General features: G+C 47.4%; 2 protein-coding genes and 1 long non-coding RNA gene across 3 annotated transcripts; 2 read left to right on the top strand and 1 right to left on the bottom strand.

Moving 5' to 3' along the window:
• Positions 2,882 to 6,577, top strand: LOC8070499. The gene is made up of 5 exons (XM_002467054.2): positions 2,882 to 3,499; positions 3,582 to 4,451; positions 4,534 to 4,998; positions 5,086 to 5,272; positions 5,370 to 6,577. The coding sequence occupies exons 1-5, from the start codon at positions 2,981 to 2,983 to the stop codon at positions 6,314 to 6,316; spliced, it is 2,988 nt and encodes a 995-aa protein (XP_002467099.1). The 5' UTR covers positions 2,882 to 2,980; the 3' UTR covers positions 6,317 to 6,577.
• On the bottom strand, positions 7,800 to 13,842 carry LOC8067437 (protein ECERIFERUM 1). The gene is made up of 9 exons (XM_002464456.2): positions 13,595 to 13,842; positions 12,752 to 13,208; positions 10,204 to 10,423; positions 9,676 to 10,051; positions 9,443 to 9,550; positions 8,808 to 9,008; positions 8,619 to 8,717; positions 8,328 to 8,504; positions 7,800 to 8,243 (listed from the first exon to the last, which is right to left on the bottom strand). Exons 1-9 carry the CDS (start codon positions 13,652 to 13,654, stop codon positions 8,082 to 8,084), a joined length of 1,860 nt encoding a protein of 619 aa, XP_002464501.1. The 5' UTR covers positions 13,655 to 13,842; the 3' UTR covers positions 7,800 to 8,081.
• LOC110431653 lies at positions 10,417 to 12,102 on the top strand. The gene is made up of 2 exons (XR_002449081.1): positions 10,417 to 10,636; positions 11,178 to 12,102. It is a non-coding gene; the product is annotated as an uncharacterized LOC110431653 (long non-coding RNA).

The following is a 14,549-nucleotide window of genomic DNA, read 5'->3' as shown; positions in this document are numbered from 1 at the left end:
AACCCTCCTCCACGCCCTCGTTGACGGCACCCGAGTAGAACACCGCTTTTGATGTCACATCGGATGTGTTGAAAGAATCTCAGGAGGGATTTTTAAAAATTAATAAAAAAACAAATTACATAGCTCGTCTGGAAACTCAGGACAAATCTATTAAGTATAATTAATCTGTCATTAGTACATATGGGTTACTGTAGCACTTAAGGCTAATCAAAGACTAACTAGGCTTAAAAGATTCGTCTCGCGATTTTCAACCAAACTGTGTAATTAGTTTATTTTTTTTATCTATATTTAACGTTCCATGTATATGTTCAAAGATTCGATGGGATGAATGAAAAAATTTTAGGTAGAAAACTAAATAGGGCCTGAGATGACCTTAATCCTAATGTCACCACCGCCGCCGTCTCCGACCGGCAAGAGACCAGTGGTCTCCACCACCTCGTAGAAGCCTGAAGGCCATCGGAGGCACAAGGAAGACTGCCGGCTCCTGCAGCGGAGACTGGAATGCTCGCTTTTCCCTCTACTGTAGCACGACGAGAGAGTTCGAGAGGGAGCGGTGCCACGCTTTCCATTTTTTTTTTCTAAAATAAGAATAGTAGCAATTTCGTTTGTATTTCATAAATATTGTTTAATTATAGACTAACTAGATTCAAAAGATTCGTCTCGACAATTTCGACCAAATTGTGTAATTAGTTTTTATTTTCGTCTATATTTAATACTTCATGCATGAGTCTAAAGATTCGATGTGATGGAAAATCTGAAAAATTTTGCAAAATTTTTTGGAACTAAACAAGACCCACATATAACTGCAAGACAATAGTTGGTACCTCAAACAACAACGCGTCATGTCATAGAGCGTCATGTCATAGAATAGATGTTTCCTTCAAAGGCCTTGGCCTTGTTTAGTTCATCTCGAAAACTAAAATTTTTTCAAGATTCTCCGTCACATTAAATCTTAGAGCATATGTAGAAGCATTAGATATAGACAAAAATAAAAAAACTAATTTTATAGTTTATCTGTAAATCATAAGATGAATATTTTGAGCCTAGTTAGTCCATGATTAGATAATATTTGTCGAATAAAAATGAAAATACTACAGTGCCGAAATTCGAAATTTTTTCGGAACTAAACAAGGCCCTTGTTTAGTTGGCAAAAAATTTGGATTTTGGGTATTGTAGCATTTTCGTTTGTTTGTTGCAAATATTGTCTAATCATAGACTAATTAGTGTCAAAAGATTCATCTTGCGATTTACAGGCAAACTGTGTAATTAGTTTTTGTTTCATCTTAATTTAATACTCTATGCATGTGTCGCAAGATTCGATGTGACGGAGAATTTTGAATTTTTTTTGGAACTAAACAATGCATGGATGAGGAAACTTTAGAGAGGAAAGGATATACTTAAATCTTCCCAACAAATGAACAGTATATAGAATGGAGGTGTACTCCTTTAGGAATGCTACCAGGCTATACCATCCAAACGGGCCCGAGTTATGTCTTCGAAGGATTTGGTAGGCCAATGACAGATGCTTGTTCAATAAAGTGCACCACCTGATTTCCGAAATAAAAAAAAAGTCCTATCTGCACCCGGCCGTAGAGCCAGAAATCTCCGCAAGTCAACCATAGGTAGATGCGGCGGTGACCAGAAAACGGTCAGGAAAAAGAAAGAATAGTTCACGAGTTAAAGTTTACAGTCCGTCACATCAAATATTTAAACACATACATATAGTACTAAGCCTCGTTTAGTTTTAAATTTTTTAGTAAAATGAGCACTGTAGCATTTTGTTTGTATTTGACAAATATTGTCCAATCATGGACTAACTAGGTTTAAAAGATTCATCTCTCAAATTACAGTTAAACTATGTAATTAGTTATTATTTTTATCTATATTTAATGCTCCACACATGTGTCGCAAGATTCGATGTGACGGAGACAATTTTTTTAGAAACTAAACAAGGCCTAGATATACTCCCTCCGTTCTAAAAAAAAGCAATTCTAGCAATAAATCTGGATATGTCCAGATTCATTGCTAGAATTGCGTTTATTTGTGGGGCAGAGGGAGTAGACTATTTACGAAACTAAAAACATAGCTTTATCTCTATTTCAGGTGTGTGATGACTGACATGGCTAATAATTTTCTCCTAAAAACTAATTTTTTTTAAGATTTCCTATCACATCGAATTTTACGGCACATGTTTGGAGCATTAAATATAGATGAATCTTTTAAAATTAGTTTTTGTTTTTATCTATATTTAATGTTTCATGTATATGTTTAAAAATTTGATGTGATGGGTGAAAAGTTTTGGGTGGGAAACTTTGTTTAGTTCACCCCAAAAACCAAAACTTTTTAAAATTCCCTGTCACATCGAATGTTGCAGCATATACATGAAACACTAAATATAAACGAAAACAAAAACTAATTACACAGTTTACCTGTAAATCGCGAGATGAATTTTTTGAATCTAGTTAGTCTATAATTAAACAATATTTATTTAATAAAAAACGAAAATGCTACCGTACCGAAAACCAAAAAATTTTCGGAACTAAACAAAGCCTAAACATGGGCTTAATCCAGGTGTTCTTACTTCTGGAAACACTGCTGTTGAAATCCAGATGTTGATACACATACCTGGCACTTCGGTACAATATATGCAGCTTGTATATTTCCGAGCAGTGGTAAAAGTAGCAGCTATCGCAGATTTTTATCGCAACTTTTTCTCCCTCTTCATTTTTCCTGGTGCAAAGCATGTATCAGGATGAAATTCTGTGAGAGTCCAACCCACCCCTTGGTTACCCTGCAAACGCGGCGCGGAAATAGTTGGCTCGATTTGGGCGCGGCATGCACCGGCCGTCTCTGCCCTTGCAATTCTTGATCACTTCTCCCCCGAGTCCTCGCGCGTCACCTCCCAAACTCCCGATCGCGCGCGAGCCCCGGCTGTCTCTCTGGGTGGCTGGGCCGTGCCGGGACCCGGGGCCGGGACGAGATGGGGGGCCACCAGCGCTCGCGCTCCGCCTCCGCGAGCTCCACGGCGACGCGGTCCGACATCACCGAGCTCGACTTCGCTGCGGTCGGCCTCGACTGCCCCTTCGGCCGCGTCGACGCGCTCGGCCCCGTCGAGCTCCGCGAGACCGCGTACGAGATCTTCTTCATGTCCTGCCGCTCGTCCGGCCCGGCGGCACCTGCTAGCAGGGGCGGCGTGGCGGAAGGGGAGGTGTCGTCGCCCGTCGCCGGCGCTGGCGCTGGCGCGAGGAATGGCACCGGGGGCAGCGTCATGGGCAGCCGAGTCAAGAAGGCGCTCGGACTCAGGCCGAGGCGGCTCTCGTCGGGGGCGCAGCCGATGATGGGCTTGGCCCGCACGCTGAGCCAGACGTCGGGGCCGGCGTCCCCTGGCCGCGTGCGGCGGCCGATGACGTCGGCGGAGATCATGCGGCAGCAGATGCGGGTCACCGACCAGAGTGACGCGCGCCTGCGCCGCACCCTCATGCGCACCGTCGTCGGTCAGGTCGGCGCCCATGGCGGCATCGATCGTTTTCTGTTTCTTCTGCATCTTTTCATTGACATGTCTGATTTGATTTGCACTACAGGTGGGCAGGAGGGCGGAGACGATCGTTCTCCCGCTGGAACTCCTCCGGCAGCTCAAGCCCGCAGAGTTCGCGGACGCCGAGGAGTACCACCAGTGGCAGTTCCGGCAGATCAAGCTCCTGGAGGCAGGACTCATCCTGCACCCGTCCCTCCCCCTCGACCGCCTCCACGCCGCCGTGCTCCGGTTCCGCGAGGTGATGCGCGCAACCGAGATCCGCGCCATCGACACCGGCAAGAACTCTGACGTCATGCGCGCCCTCAGCAACGCCGTGCACGCGCTCTCGTGGCGCTCCGGCACCCCCGGCGCCGCCGTAGAAGCGTGCCACTGGGCCGACGGGTACCCGCTCAACGTGCTCCTCTACTGCTCCCTCCTCCAGACCATCTTTGACCTGAGGGAGTGCACCGTCGTGCTCGACGAGGTCGACGAGCTCCTAGAGCTCATCAAGAAGACGTGGCCGACGCTCGGCATCAACAGGATCCTGCACAACGTGTGCCTGGCGTGGGTCTTCTTCCAGCAGTACGTGATCACAGGCCAGGTCGAGCCGGACCTCGTCGCTGCGGCGCTCACCGTGCTCGTTGACGTGGCGGCCGACACCAAGCAGGGGAGCCGTGACCCGCTGTACGTCAAGGTGCTCCTGAGCGCGCTCGGTGGGATGCAGGAGTGGTCGGAGAAGCGACTCCTGGACTACCACGACAGCTACGATAAGGGCATCGGTGGTGGTTCTGCTACGGAAGGCATGGAGATCCTGCTGTCCATGGCGCTTGCCGCGGGAAAGATCATCGCTGACCGGGAAGGTGCCGGCGATGGCAACTTTGCTGGAGACCGCGTAGATTATTACGTCAGGTGTTCGATGAAGAGCGCCTTCACCAACGTAATGCTAAAGTTGATGTTACTATATGATCTTGGCAACTGGCACAGAGTATTGATCCGCTGACGACGACCGCCGGTTGCAGATACTTGAGAACGGACTCGGCGAGTCCGACAGCGTGATCATCGACCGCGACAGCGACCCTGGGTCCGTCCTGATGCAGCTCGCCAGGGACACGGAGCAGCTGGCCATGTTCGAGCGCAGGAACTTCAGCCCGGTGCTGAGGCGGTGGCACCCCGCGCCGGTGGCGGTGGCCGCGGTCACCCTGCACGGCTGCTTCGGCGTCGTGCTGAGGCAGTACCTCGCCAAGGTGACCATCCTCACCGACGAGCTCGTCCGCGTGCTCCACTCGGCGAGCAGGCTGGAGAAGGCCCTGGCGCAGATGACGGCCGAGGACGCGGCGGACTGCGACGACGGCCGGGCCAAGACCGTCGTGGGCGACATGGAGCCCTTCGAGGTGGAGTCCGTCGTGATGGGACTGCTCAAGGCCTGGATGGACGACAAGCTTGGGCTTGCCAGGGACTGCCTCCTCAGAGCAAGAGACACTGAGGTACTCATACACTTGGACGGTAGATCGAGCTCGAATTTTGGACAAATCACTTACTGATCCCTGCTCTGCTGCGTGTTTTCGATCTAGAGCTGGATACCCAAGTCCAAGGAAGAACCGTTTGCCGGGTCCGCGATGGAGCTGATGAAGCTGGCTAGGTTGACCATCGATGAATTCTCCGAGATCCCAGCGAGCGCGAAAGACGAGGTGGTTCACGATCTCGTCGACGGCCTGGAGTCCATCTTCCAGGACTACATCTCCTTTGTGGCGTCCTGCGGTAAGCTTCACGTTGTTCTGTCTGTGCATCGAGTGTGTGCCAGACAAGTTTTGTTTCTTGTTGGAACGTGGTTGACGATGCAATGGTACGACGACAGGTTCGAAACAGAACTACCTCCCTCCGCTGCCGCCGCTGACGAGGTGCAACCAAGACTCGGGCTTCTTCCGTCTCTGGAAGAAGGCGGCGCTGCCGACGTGCCAGGCGCCGGAGGTCAGCCCGCGCGGCGGCGGTTCGCACCACATCCCGCGGCCGTCCATCAGCCGGGGCACGCAGCGGCTCTACGTCCGCCTCAACACGCTCCACTACGTGCTCACCCACGTCGAGGCGCTCGACACCTCGCTGTCGTGCTCGTCGCCGTCCCACTTGTCCCGCGCGCGCGCCGCGGCGCAGTCGTCCATCTCCACCGTCGCCGAGGTCGCCGCGCACCGGCTCATCTTCCTGGACTCCCGGCACTCCTTCTACCAGGGCCTCTACGCCCGCAGCGTGGCGGACGCCCGCATCCGCCCGGCGCTCCGCCTGCTGAAGCAGAACCTGTCGTTCCTGGTGTCCGTGCTGGCGGACCGCGCGCAGCCCGTGGCGGTGCGGGAGGTGATGCGGGCCTCCTTCGAGGCCTTCCTCATGGTGCTCCTGGCGGGGGGCAACGAGCGGAGCTTCGCGCGCGCCGACCAGGCCATGGTGGAGGAGGACTTCCGGAGCCTGAAGCGCGCCTTCTCCACGTGCGGGGAAGGGCTGGTCCCCGAGGACGTGGTGGCAAGGGAGGCGGAGACGGCAGAGGCCGTCGTGGACCTCATGGCGCGCTCCACGGACTACCTCATCGACGCGTTCAGCGTCGCGACGTGCGACTCCATCGGTGGGGCCGGCGGCGCCGAGGACGACGCCGGCGGCGGCGGAGGAGGAGGAGGCGGGTGCACGCCGCTGCCGCCCACGACGCGGAGGTGGGACTCCGGCGACCCGAACACGATCCTCCGGGTGCTCTGCCACCGCGACGACGAGGCCGCCAACCAGTTCTTGAAGCGCACGTTCCAGCTCGCCAGGCGGCGGTGATGCGCGGCCGGTTGGTGTGAAGTGATGATGGAGAGCACTAGAGGGTGTCCGTGACGGTGTGTGTTGTGTGGTGTTGTCGCATTTGCTTGCTGAAAACCGCATAAAAAACAGTGTTGCTCGCGTTCGAGGGGAAGGGAAGGTAGTAGGCTGCGTCGCATGTTACACTTGTTTCTGTACGGTGTGACAGCACAGGAGTTTTGCAGTTCAATCGCCGGAACAGGATCAATCATCCTCCGAGATGAACTACAGTGACTTTGCTTCCATGCGAACTGTCCGAAACTCCAAAATCCAAAAATGCAAAAAGAAAATGAACAATGAAGGCCCTAAATGGGCCGTAAATACTGGACTAGTTGGGTGGCCCGGAAACCCAGAGGCCCATCATCCCATTCGCTTCTAAATCCACGACGGGTCTCGCGGATAAGAACGAATAGTACGTAGTACCAGTCTCCATAATCTGAGCCGTCCAATGATGATCCAACGTCTCACGTGTACACAATAGCGCACACATCCGGGCCCGCCCTCCCGACCGCAAGCCGCCAGGGCCCGGCCCGGCGGCCGCTGGCGGCGGCCAGCCGGCCACCGTGGAGGAGCCGAGGGGAGCGATGCCGTGCATCGGTGGTTGCCTCCCGACCCGCGAACCCTCTCCCTCGTCAGCTACCGTTTCCGGCATCTAGCCCTGATCGGACGCTGGCGCCGCTCGTGGAATCATTCGAGCCGTCCGCGCGGCCTTGCCTGCTCCGCCCGTCGCTGCTGTAAACAGTGAGATGTTTTTTGCTCTCGGCATTCTATGTTTTTTTGTTCTCCCTGCTAAGCGAGTCTGTTTAGTCTCCGTCGCTTCACTTCCTCCTTATGAGAAAACCCGAGAAATACAGCAAGTTCCGATTCAGAAATTTGCTGTGGCAAGGAGAAAATGTGGAATTTGACAAGGATGAAACGGTAGGAATTTGGAGTCACTATCAATGACCACCTTCACAGTACAGTTATTATGTGTTGCAAACCAAAATTAGATGGATGTACTGGCAAGCAGTTGATAAACGGCTAGGATTACAACACTGTGATAGGGTTTTCAAAGTTCCCCATATCAACGATCTTGTTTGTATGATAAGATACCATGAATCCTTTGTTTCAATGATTATTATGTGGTGCTATAGTATCTTATAGGTTCTAGAAGAGCTTATGCGATGCTACTCCATTTCTATGTCAGCAGAGCATATGTTGGTCATGGTTTTGCATTTTGTCTTGGGCAATATGGGGTCACTACTCACTATTAGTGAATATATTATGTGAAAAATGTTATATGCCATCTCTACTTTCTCTGGATCATGAACAAAATGAAGCATGGAACCAGATCTTTCATCAACATCTCTACATGGAGAGTGAACAACATTTCCCATACCTGTTTCTTGTTGAAATATGCATTGATGCATTGAGAAATACTGATGCAGAATTAATTCATCATTGGTCTTTGAGTGTACGGTGTGAATAAAGTAGTAAACAGCTAGCAGTAGATCAGAACACTTATATGCTACATCCCATCCCTGCTTATCATTATAGACATGTAATTTTTTTATCCTGCTTCCACAGAATGCTTTTACACGAAAGGAGTTCATCTTAAATTTTAGATAGCGAAGGTCTTAAAGTGATAAGAGGCAGAGCATGGAGAATAGAACATCAACATACTACTATGTCTGTAGCATAATTCTCATGAGCATATGACATAACTTTCAATAACTTATTGCGCTGCCTTGCAATTGCAACCGGAGAATCAAACTTGAGCCACAGGGCGGAATCCATGCAGAAGAGCACCAGACCACACTTTCTCCATGTCTAGCACGATGTCCCCACACTCATGCTCGTTCCATCCCTCCAACGCATGAACCATTCCAGCAATGCGCCATGCACTCATGACCCTCCTTGGCAGCCAGTTCTGCAAAGTTTTCAAATTGGTAGACTCAATGAGATCATGCATTAAAGTGCCTGCAGAGTTACATTTCATTGGGACCTCATTTACCTCACAGGAGTGCACATTCTGTAGTGTTTTAGGCACAGCCATTGCAGGCGTTATAGAGTAGGTGCAGGTGTCCTTGCGTGCCATTCTTGGTGGAAACTGTGAATATGGGATAAACTGGGTCCCTTTATGTGCCTTAAACTGCTCAGAAGCATCTAGACCTTCCCCAATTAACCACACCTACAAAATTTTGGGCCAACAGGTGAGAATTTGACAATTGGATTTGATGGCCTTTTATATGACATCTCCTATCCACTTCTTAAGAAAATGGATGGCGGTTAGAAATCTCTTAACCTTTGCAGTAGCTGTCTTTGAAAATAAAAGGTTCTCAGCTGCATCTTCTGCCATGCTGGGCTTAAGGAAATGATAATCCTGCTTGTTGGTCATTACTACCTGAGCAATATGCATTGGGATTACATATTAGTGCAAAGTTTATTTATTTAGGTGATTAGCATGAATCAAATGTGCATTTTTATTTCTTACCTTGATATTCTTCCTACATAATGCTGTAGCAACAGCACGAGCAACTTTTGAAATATTTCCTGCAAGAACAACTTGATCTGTGCCTTGAGGAATACTATTCATAACCACAGCAGCAGCTAAGCTGGTGCCATCTACGAGTCTTACTCCCAACTTTGGATACTTCTGAAGATAAAGTTCTCCATTTCCATTGAGGTTATGTGCCTGTTGATAAATATATTATTGTTAATTATTTCTATTATAACTCATTACTTGCCTTGCATGTGGATGGTAATTACACTGAATGAGCACTATCATGATCAAGTGGACAAATGATAAAGAGATTTCATGAGTTTGTGACTTGGATGAATGTTCGTTTAGACTTGAGGTAACTATGAGACCATGCTATGCTATTTCTATATAATCCATCAACATGCAAGCACCATTGGAACAAGTGCCTATTGCCACCTTTTTGATAATTTTCTTATTGTTAGGTTTTTACCAATTTCACCACATACAACTAAACCATTTTTTTCCAGTACACTAATAATTTTCTTTCCATACTTCCAGATTAATAGTGCACATTCTTGCGACTTCCATTTAAATGCGAGATCATCTTTTTGAGCTGTTTATTTCTAATAACTGAATAAATGGCATACCTGGTTAAGGAGTCCGAGGCTAACAACTTTAGCTCCATTCTTGTCAGCTTCACATATCGCCTTCTCAATCAGGCTATTGATCGCTTCCTTCTCCCAAGTCAATCCATACTGCAGAACAGAGAAAGTTGGTGATTCTGTTAGATTCTTTTCTGAAACAAGATACTGGAGCTCCTACTCACTGTTATGGAAAATATCAAGCAGATATCGTATATTCAGTTAACCATGATTCTTACATGGAAACTGTATCTTGGGATGGCCCATGATTGCATTTTGAGTTTCTTCATGACGTTCCTCTCAACAGTAAACGAAGAACCATATGTCCATGTCAGAACCATGGAAATCCATGACATGGGCCACATCATCCGCACATACCACTTGGAAGCGTAAGGTCTAGAAGCGTATTCTGCAAACCCGGGCCTCATATGATAGATGGAGTGCAGGCTGGTAAGATGGGTAAGATGAACCACATCTACTGTTTCTTCTTTGCCCTTGAGTGACTTTTCATACAACGTGTCTGATGACTTGTCCATGGTGTTATATATGTAGTCATAGAATGGCATGAACAGGGAGTAGTTTGTCCTGAACTGAGTGTGGTGAAGAGAATGAAACCTAAGTTGCAAAAATTTATTTATAACTCAGAACAACATATGGAATCATGGAAATAACTTAATCTACAAAATATAAATTAGAGTCAAACCTGCTTGCATTGGTTAAACAAATTATATCTATTGTGGAGAGCAGCAGTTATGTGAGATACTTACGAGGGTGTGTACATGAGATACTTGAGAGGAGGGAACCATTTGAAGAGCCAATTGGGTACCAATTCAAAGTTGCAGTGACCCATGTTGTTCATGAAGTCGATGTAGCTCACGTAGATCACAAATGCAAGAATGGAAGCAGTTCCATTGAAGATGCACACAAACAATGGGATCGAGAACAGTAGTTCATATGCCACGAGCTCAGCAAATGGATGGATGACGGCTGCACAAAAAGAACAAGATTTGATCTTAATATGCGCTAGTTGCTCCAAAGGGAAGGGAATAAAAAAAGCACCATTAGATGTGCATAAGATGGCTGCCTGATAATTCTTATAAGGAAATGATCTGTGATATATGATAACATTTCAAGGTTTATGTTATCTTAATTGTTGCAGTCTTTCTGCTTTCTAAGGTCTGGAGAAGGATCAAGAACCAGGTATATTCCCTCAGAAATCTATCAATCTAAGTCTGACAATGTTTTTATTTGCCATGTGGACTGCTCTTGTCTCCTGGTTGTATGCTTGAAGACTTATCTCTCTGTTTTTACATTTCTTTGAGGTGTATTGCATGCTGTAAGTATGACCTTGTTTGAATTACAGCTTTTCTGTATCAGTTTATCTTACTGCTTATGGAAACCAATGGAGATGGGAAGTAGAAAAACAAGCTAATATTCATTGTTATCTATTAAACTGTGAATTCTTGTCACATCATTTCCATGGCTAAGGCATGTCTAGTGCAAGTACTTTTCTCTGTTTTTGCACCTTTGAATTAGTGCCATAAAAATAGTTTGCAAAAATACTCTGCCATTAATCCTGGTTTATCTACTTTCTCTTCCTCTCGTAACCTCCCTGGGTTACATGTGAATTAGTTAACTGTTTCCCTTCAAAGTTTCATCTCTGATAGTTTGAACTACTCAGAAGTAAGGTACTTCTTTCTAAAGAATCGTCTTTATATGGTTAAATTCACTATGCTTACAGCTGTTGAAGCCTAGCTGCATGCAGAGTTCTGCCACTATACCCAAGGTACACACAACACTCCCAGCTCAACCATATGTAGGCTCTATATTTCTAAAACTTTACGTACATGAGAACTAAGAAGCTTCTCTTATATTTCATTTTTTTAAAAAAGAAATGAACTTCTATTTTACGAGTGAAGATATTGTTTTACTATCTTTTTTATTGGAATCAAGACTTTGACAATTACATCAGAAAACGATGGTGTCCCTAGAACAGCTTTTAAGAATATTGGTTTCCTTGCTGACAACCTAGAATACTGTGGGGGTTCTATCCGTCCGATGGAGATAGTGATTCGGTGGTAATAAGTACGTGTACGTGGTGTCCGGCAATGAACGCGATCATGTTTCGATTCTGTTCGGTTGTGAAAGCTGTAGGCATGCAGCAACTGTGCAGCATGGCTTTCGCATGGTCCCGGATTTGCATGTCCTTAATCGGCCAGTGGTCGCTCTCCAGGGCTCAAATTCGGCATCAAGATTCAAGACGACAGGAGACGCGTTGTCGATTGACAGTGCCGTCTCTGGTCAGTAGAAGCCCTTTGAAAGGGAAGGCGCATGTTTTACTGTCCTTTGGAAAGGTCTTTGTTCCAAGCAACCTCATGCATGCAACTCTGGATGTCGATGTCCGGGACCATGCCAAAGCCATGTTAAGCTCCTAGACCTAGACTCTTTAAAAGATTGTCTACAGCACAGTGTTTTTTCATAAAATGTTCTGTACGACAGGGGGAAAAAACTCTTTGCTGTAGTAAAAAGAATACAATTTTACGTAGTACCGAGTTAAATCATTATGAGCCTAAGTTTATATTTATGAAAAAGGTACCATACAAAATAAGTGTCATTAGATTTGTCATGTAATAATATATATTTTAATAGTATATTTATTTATTTGATGTTGTAAGGCTCCATTTGACAAAGCTTCTATGTTTGGCAAAGCTTCTCCGTTTGGAGTTGTTTTATGTCAGGGTAAAATGAAACATAGAAGCTCCTTAAAACACGCTCTCACAAGGGTAAATAGGAGATGGAGCTAAAAATTGTAGCTTGTTTTAGCTCCCACTTGCTGTGGTAGGCCTTATGTGGGATTCTGAGAGCATGTTTTAAAAAGTTCCACATGTAGAGTTGTTTTTGCTTTACCGGTGGAGATGCTTGTGGAGTTGAAGAAAAGAAAAATGACTTCACCAGTGATGTGGAGATGTATGATATGGGGCCTAAATTTTGGTGCTATTTTTATATAAAACAATTTATATAAAACAAATGGTCAAAATTTTGATGTTTGACTAAGGATGAGGGCGGAGGTGGTATAAAGTTTGTAAGTCAAAATAGACTAGTTTTAACCTTCTTTCAGAATGTAAATAAGATAATTCACTCCAACACTCATCTTGGAGCAAGTTGGAGCTGGAGCTAGCTCTACCAAGCAAATTTGCCAACTTGCATATGCATGATTACGTACGTACTGGCATCAAATTTGCCGGCGTATTGAAATTTGAAAGTGAGAGGGGCCGGCGGGGCGACTTGGCTTGTATAGTAAGTAGAGTAGCTTACAGGTGATTGGCTCGGTGACGATGGATGCGTGGTGGTGGGAGTGGTAGCGCGTGTAGAGGAAGTGGTGGTGCAGCGCGCGGTGGAACCAGTAGTAGATGAGCTCGACGGGGCCGGCGTGCAGCAGCGCGATGAGCACGGCGCCGTCCGTGCGCCACAGCGGCAGGTGCTGCCCGCCGGGGATGTACATGAAGCCCAGGTACATGAGGATGCCGCTGAGGAGGATCTGGTCGTCCCAGTTGCGCTCCCGGTCCACCTGCTCGAACTCGATGCCCCTGTCCACGATCTGCCGCCGGCCGCGCGCGTTCTGGAGCCGCGACACGGTGATCCACACCTGGTTCTGCAGCATCCGGAGGAGCAGCGACGGGAAGATGGCCATGTACCCCAGGTCGGCCGCCTTCCACCCCTTGGTCGCCACGAGGTAGACGCCGTGCGCCACCCACGGCGCCACCAACAGGTACTGCATGCCATTCACCCGTATTTCATTAAGTCATTGAGAGAGAAAAAATTACAAACATGATAACCACGAAGGCGAGGAGCCGTCGCTGCTACCCAAAACAGCAAAAGAGACCTATCTACTGGAAGCCACAGTGGCATAAAACTGATCTCACAGGTGCATGCATAGAAAGTCCACGCATGCATGTTCCGACACAGTGCATGAACATGGCCATGCATGGCATGGCACGCCGGTGAACAGAGAACTGAACTAGTGATTGCTGATTTTACTTGAGCTGCCGCTCTCCTTTGCCATGCACGCATCAGCCAAGGACGTTTGCTTGATGAGCTGGCTACGGGAGTACGTGAACCGTACGTAGGCCGCAGGATATGGAGATGGGAGAGCTCTACCTTGAAGTTGCCGAGCTTCTTCCATGGCCACTCGGTGAAGAGGCCGGGGTTCGTCGCCATTGCAAGGTACCACTACCACTGCTTCCCTGTGATTTGTGATCTAGTCCCAGCCACCAGTGAACTGAACTGTCGTCCTTGGACAAGCTCAATTTATAGAGCTGCTCGCGCTTGTGTGTACGGGGAGAGAACAGTGACCCCGCTGGAAAGTACAATAACTACTACCACACCATCATAACCTTCGGCTCATCAATTCTCTCTTACATGCGCTTCAGAAAGAATTCAGTAAAAAAAACTAACACACACACACACACACACATACAGAGTTCAATATTATCATATCAGTACAATCATTCGACTTCATTAGGTTGGCAACGACTGTGTGGTGGTGTGGTGTGTGTGCTACGTGTCCTCTACTTTTGTGACGCGTCGGCCAGAAAATAACGCCGAAGACTTGCATGCACACAGCACACTACGGCAATGTCATTGACGTCCGACTTTTTGAGATTTTGGTGTGGTAGGACCATGGGGACAGGGAGAGAGCCATGCGATGAGCAGCATCCATGTGAGTGGGGAGAGAGAGCTCTGAGATGTATAGCACGTATAGAGGACGTATCCATGTAGTGAATGGATGTGTAGCGCGCACGTACGTATATATAGAGCCAATAGAGGACATACTAGTCGGCAAAAAAGGGTTTCCGTGGTAAAAGTTCTAATCGCAAAACGAAGGTAGGAGTTGTTCTTTTTTTAGATCTGTCGGTGTGCATTTCTTTTTCATATCTCTCACTTTTTTAATTAAAAAAAATAACAGACCCCTGACTCTGGGAGCAGTAGCAGTGATTCAGAGACGTCGTAGTAACTCCAGCGAGATCGTGTAGTTGCGACGCAGTGCTGCACTGGCAGGTCTTTATCTCAGCCCCAGCACAGGACTATGGGATGGGAGAGAGACGGGAGAGTC

The sequence above is a fragment of the Sorghum bicolor genome, chromosome 1 (genome assembly GCF_000003195.3).
Source record: "Sorghum bicolor cultivar BTx623 chromosome 1, Sorghum_bicolor_NCBIv3, whole genome shotgun sequence".
Lineage (NCBI taxonomy): Eukaryota > Viridiplantae > Streptophyta > Magnoliopsida > Poales > Poaceae > Sorghum > Sorghum bicolor.
Note: the sequence above shows the minus strand (reverse complement) of the source record. Positions and strands in the feature narration are given on the sequence as shown.

Coding starts and splice junctions, on each gene's coding strand:
- LOC8067437 (XM_002464456.2), bottom strand. CDS start 13,654: ATGGCGACGAACCCCGGCCTCTTCACCGAGTGGCCATGGAAGAAGCTC. Junction 10,052..10,203: donor TATCTCATGTACACACCCTC/GTAAGTATCTCA, acceptor TTTGCAACTTAG/GTTTCATTCTCTTCACCACA. Junction 9,551..9,675: donor TCCCAAGATACAGTTTCCAT/GTAAGAATCATG, acceptor TCTGTTCTGCAG/TATGGATTGACTTGGGAGAA.
- LOC8070499 (XM_002467054.2), top strand. CDS start 2,981: ATGGGGGGCCACCAGCGCTCGCGCTCCGCCTCCGCGAGCTCCACGGCG. Junction 3,500..3,581: donor TGCGCACCGTCGTCGGTCAG/GTCGGCGCCCAT, acceptor TTTGCACTACAG/GTGGGCAGGAGGGCGGAGAC. Junction 5,273..5,369: donor CTCCTTTGTGGCGTCCTGCG/GTAAGCTTCACG, acceptor GTACGACGACAG/GTTCGAAACAGAACTACCTC.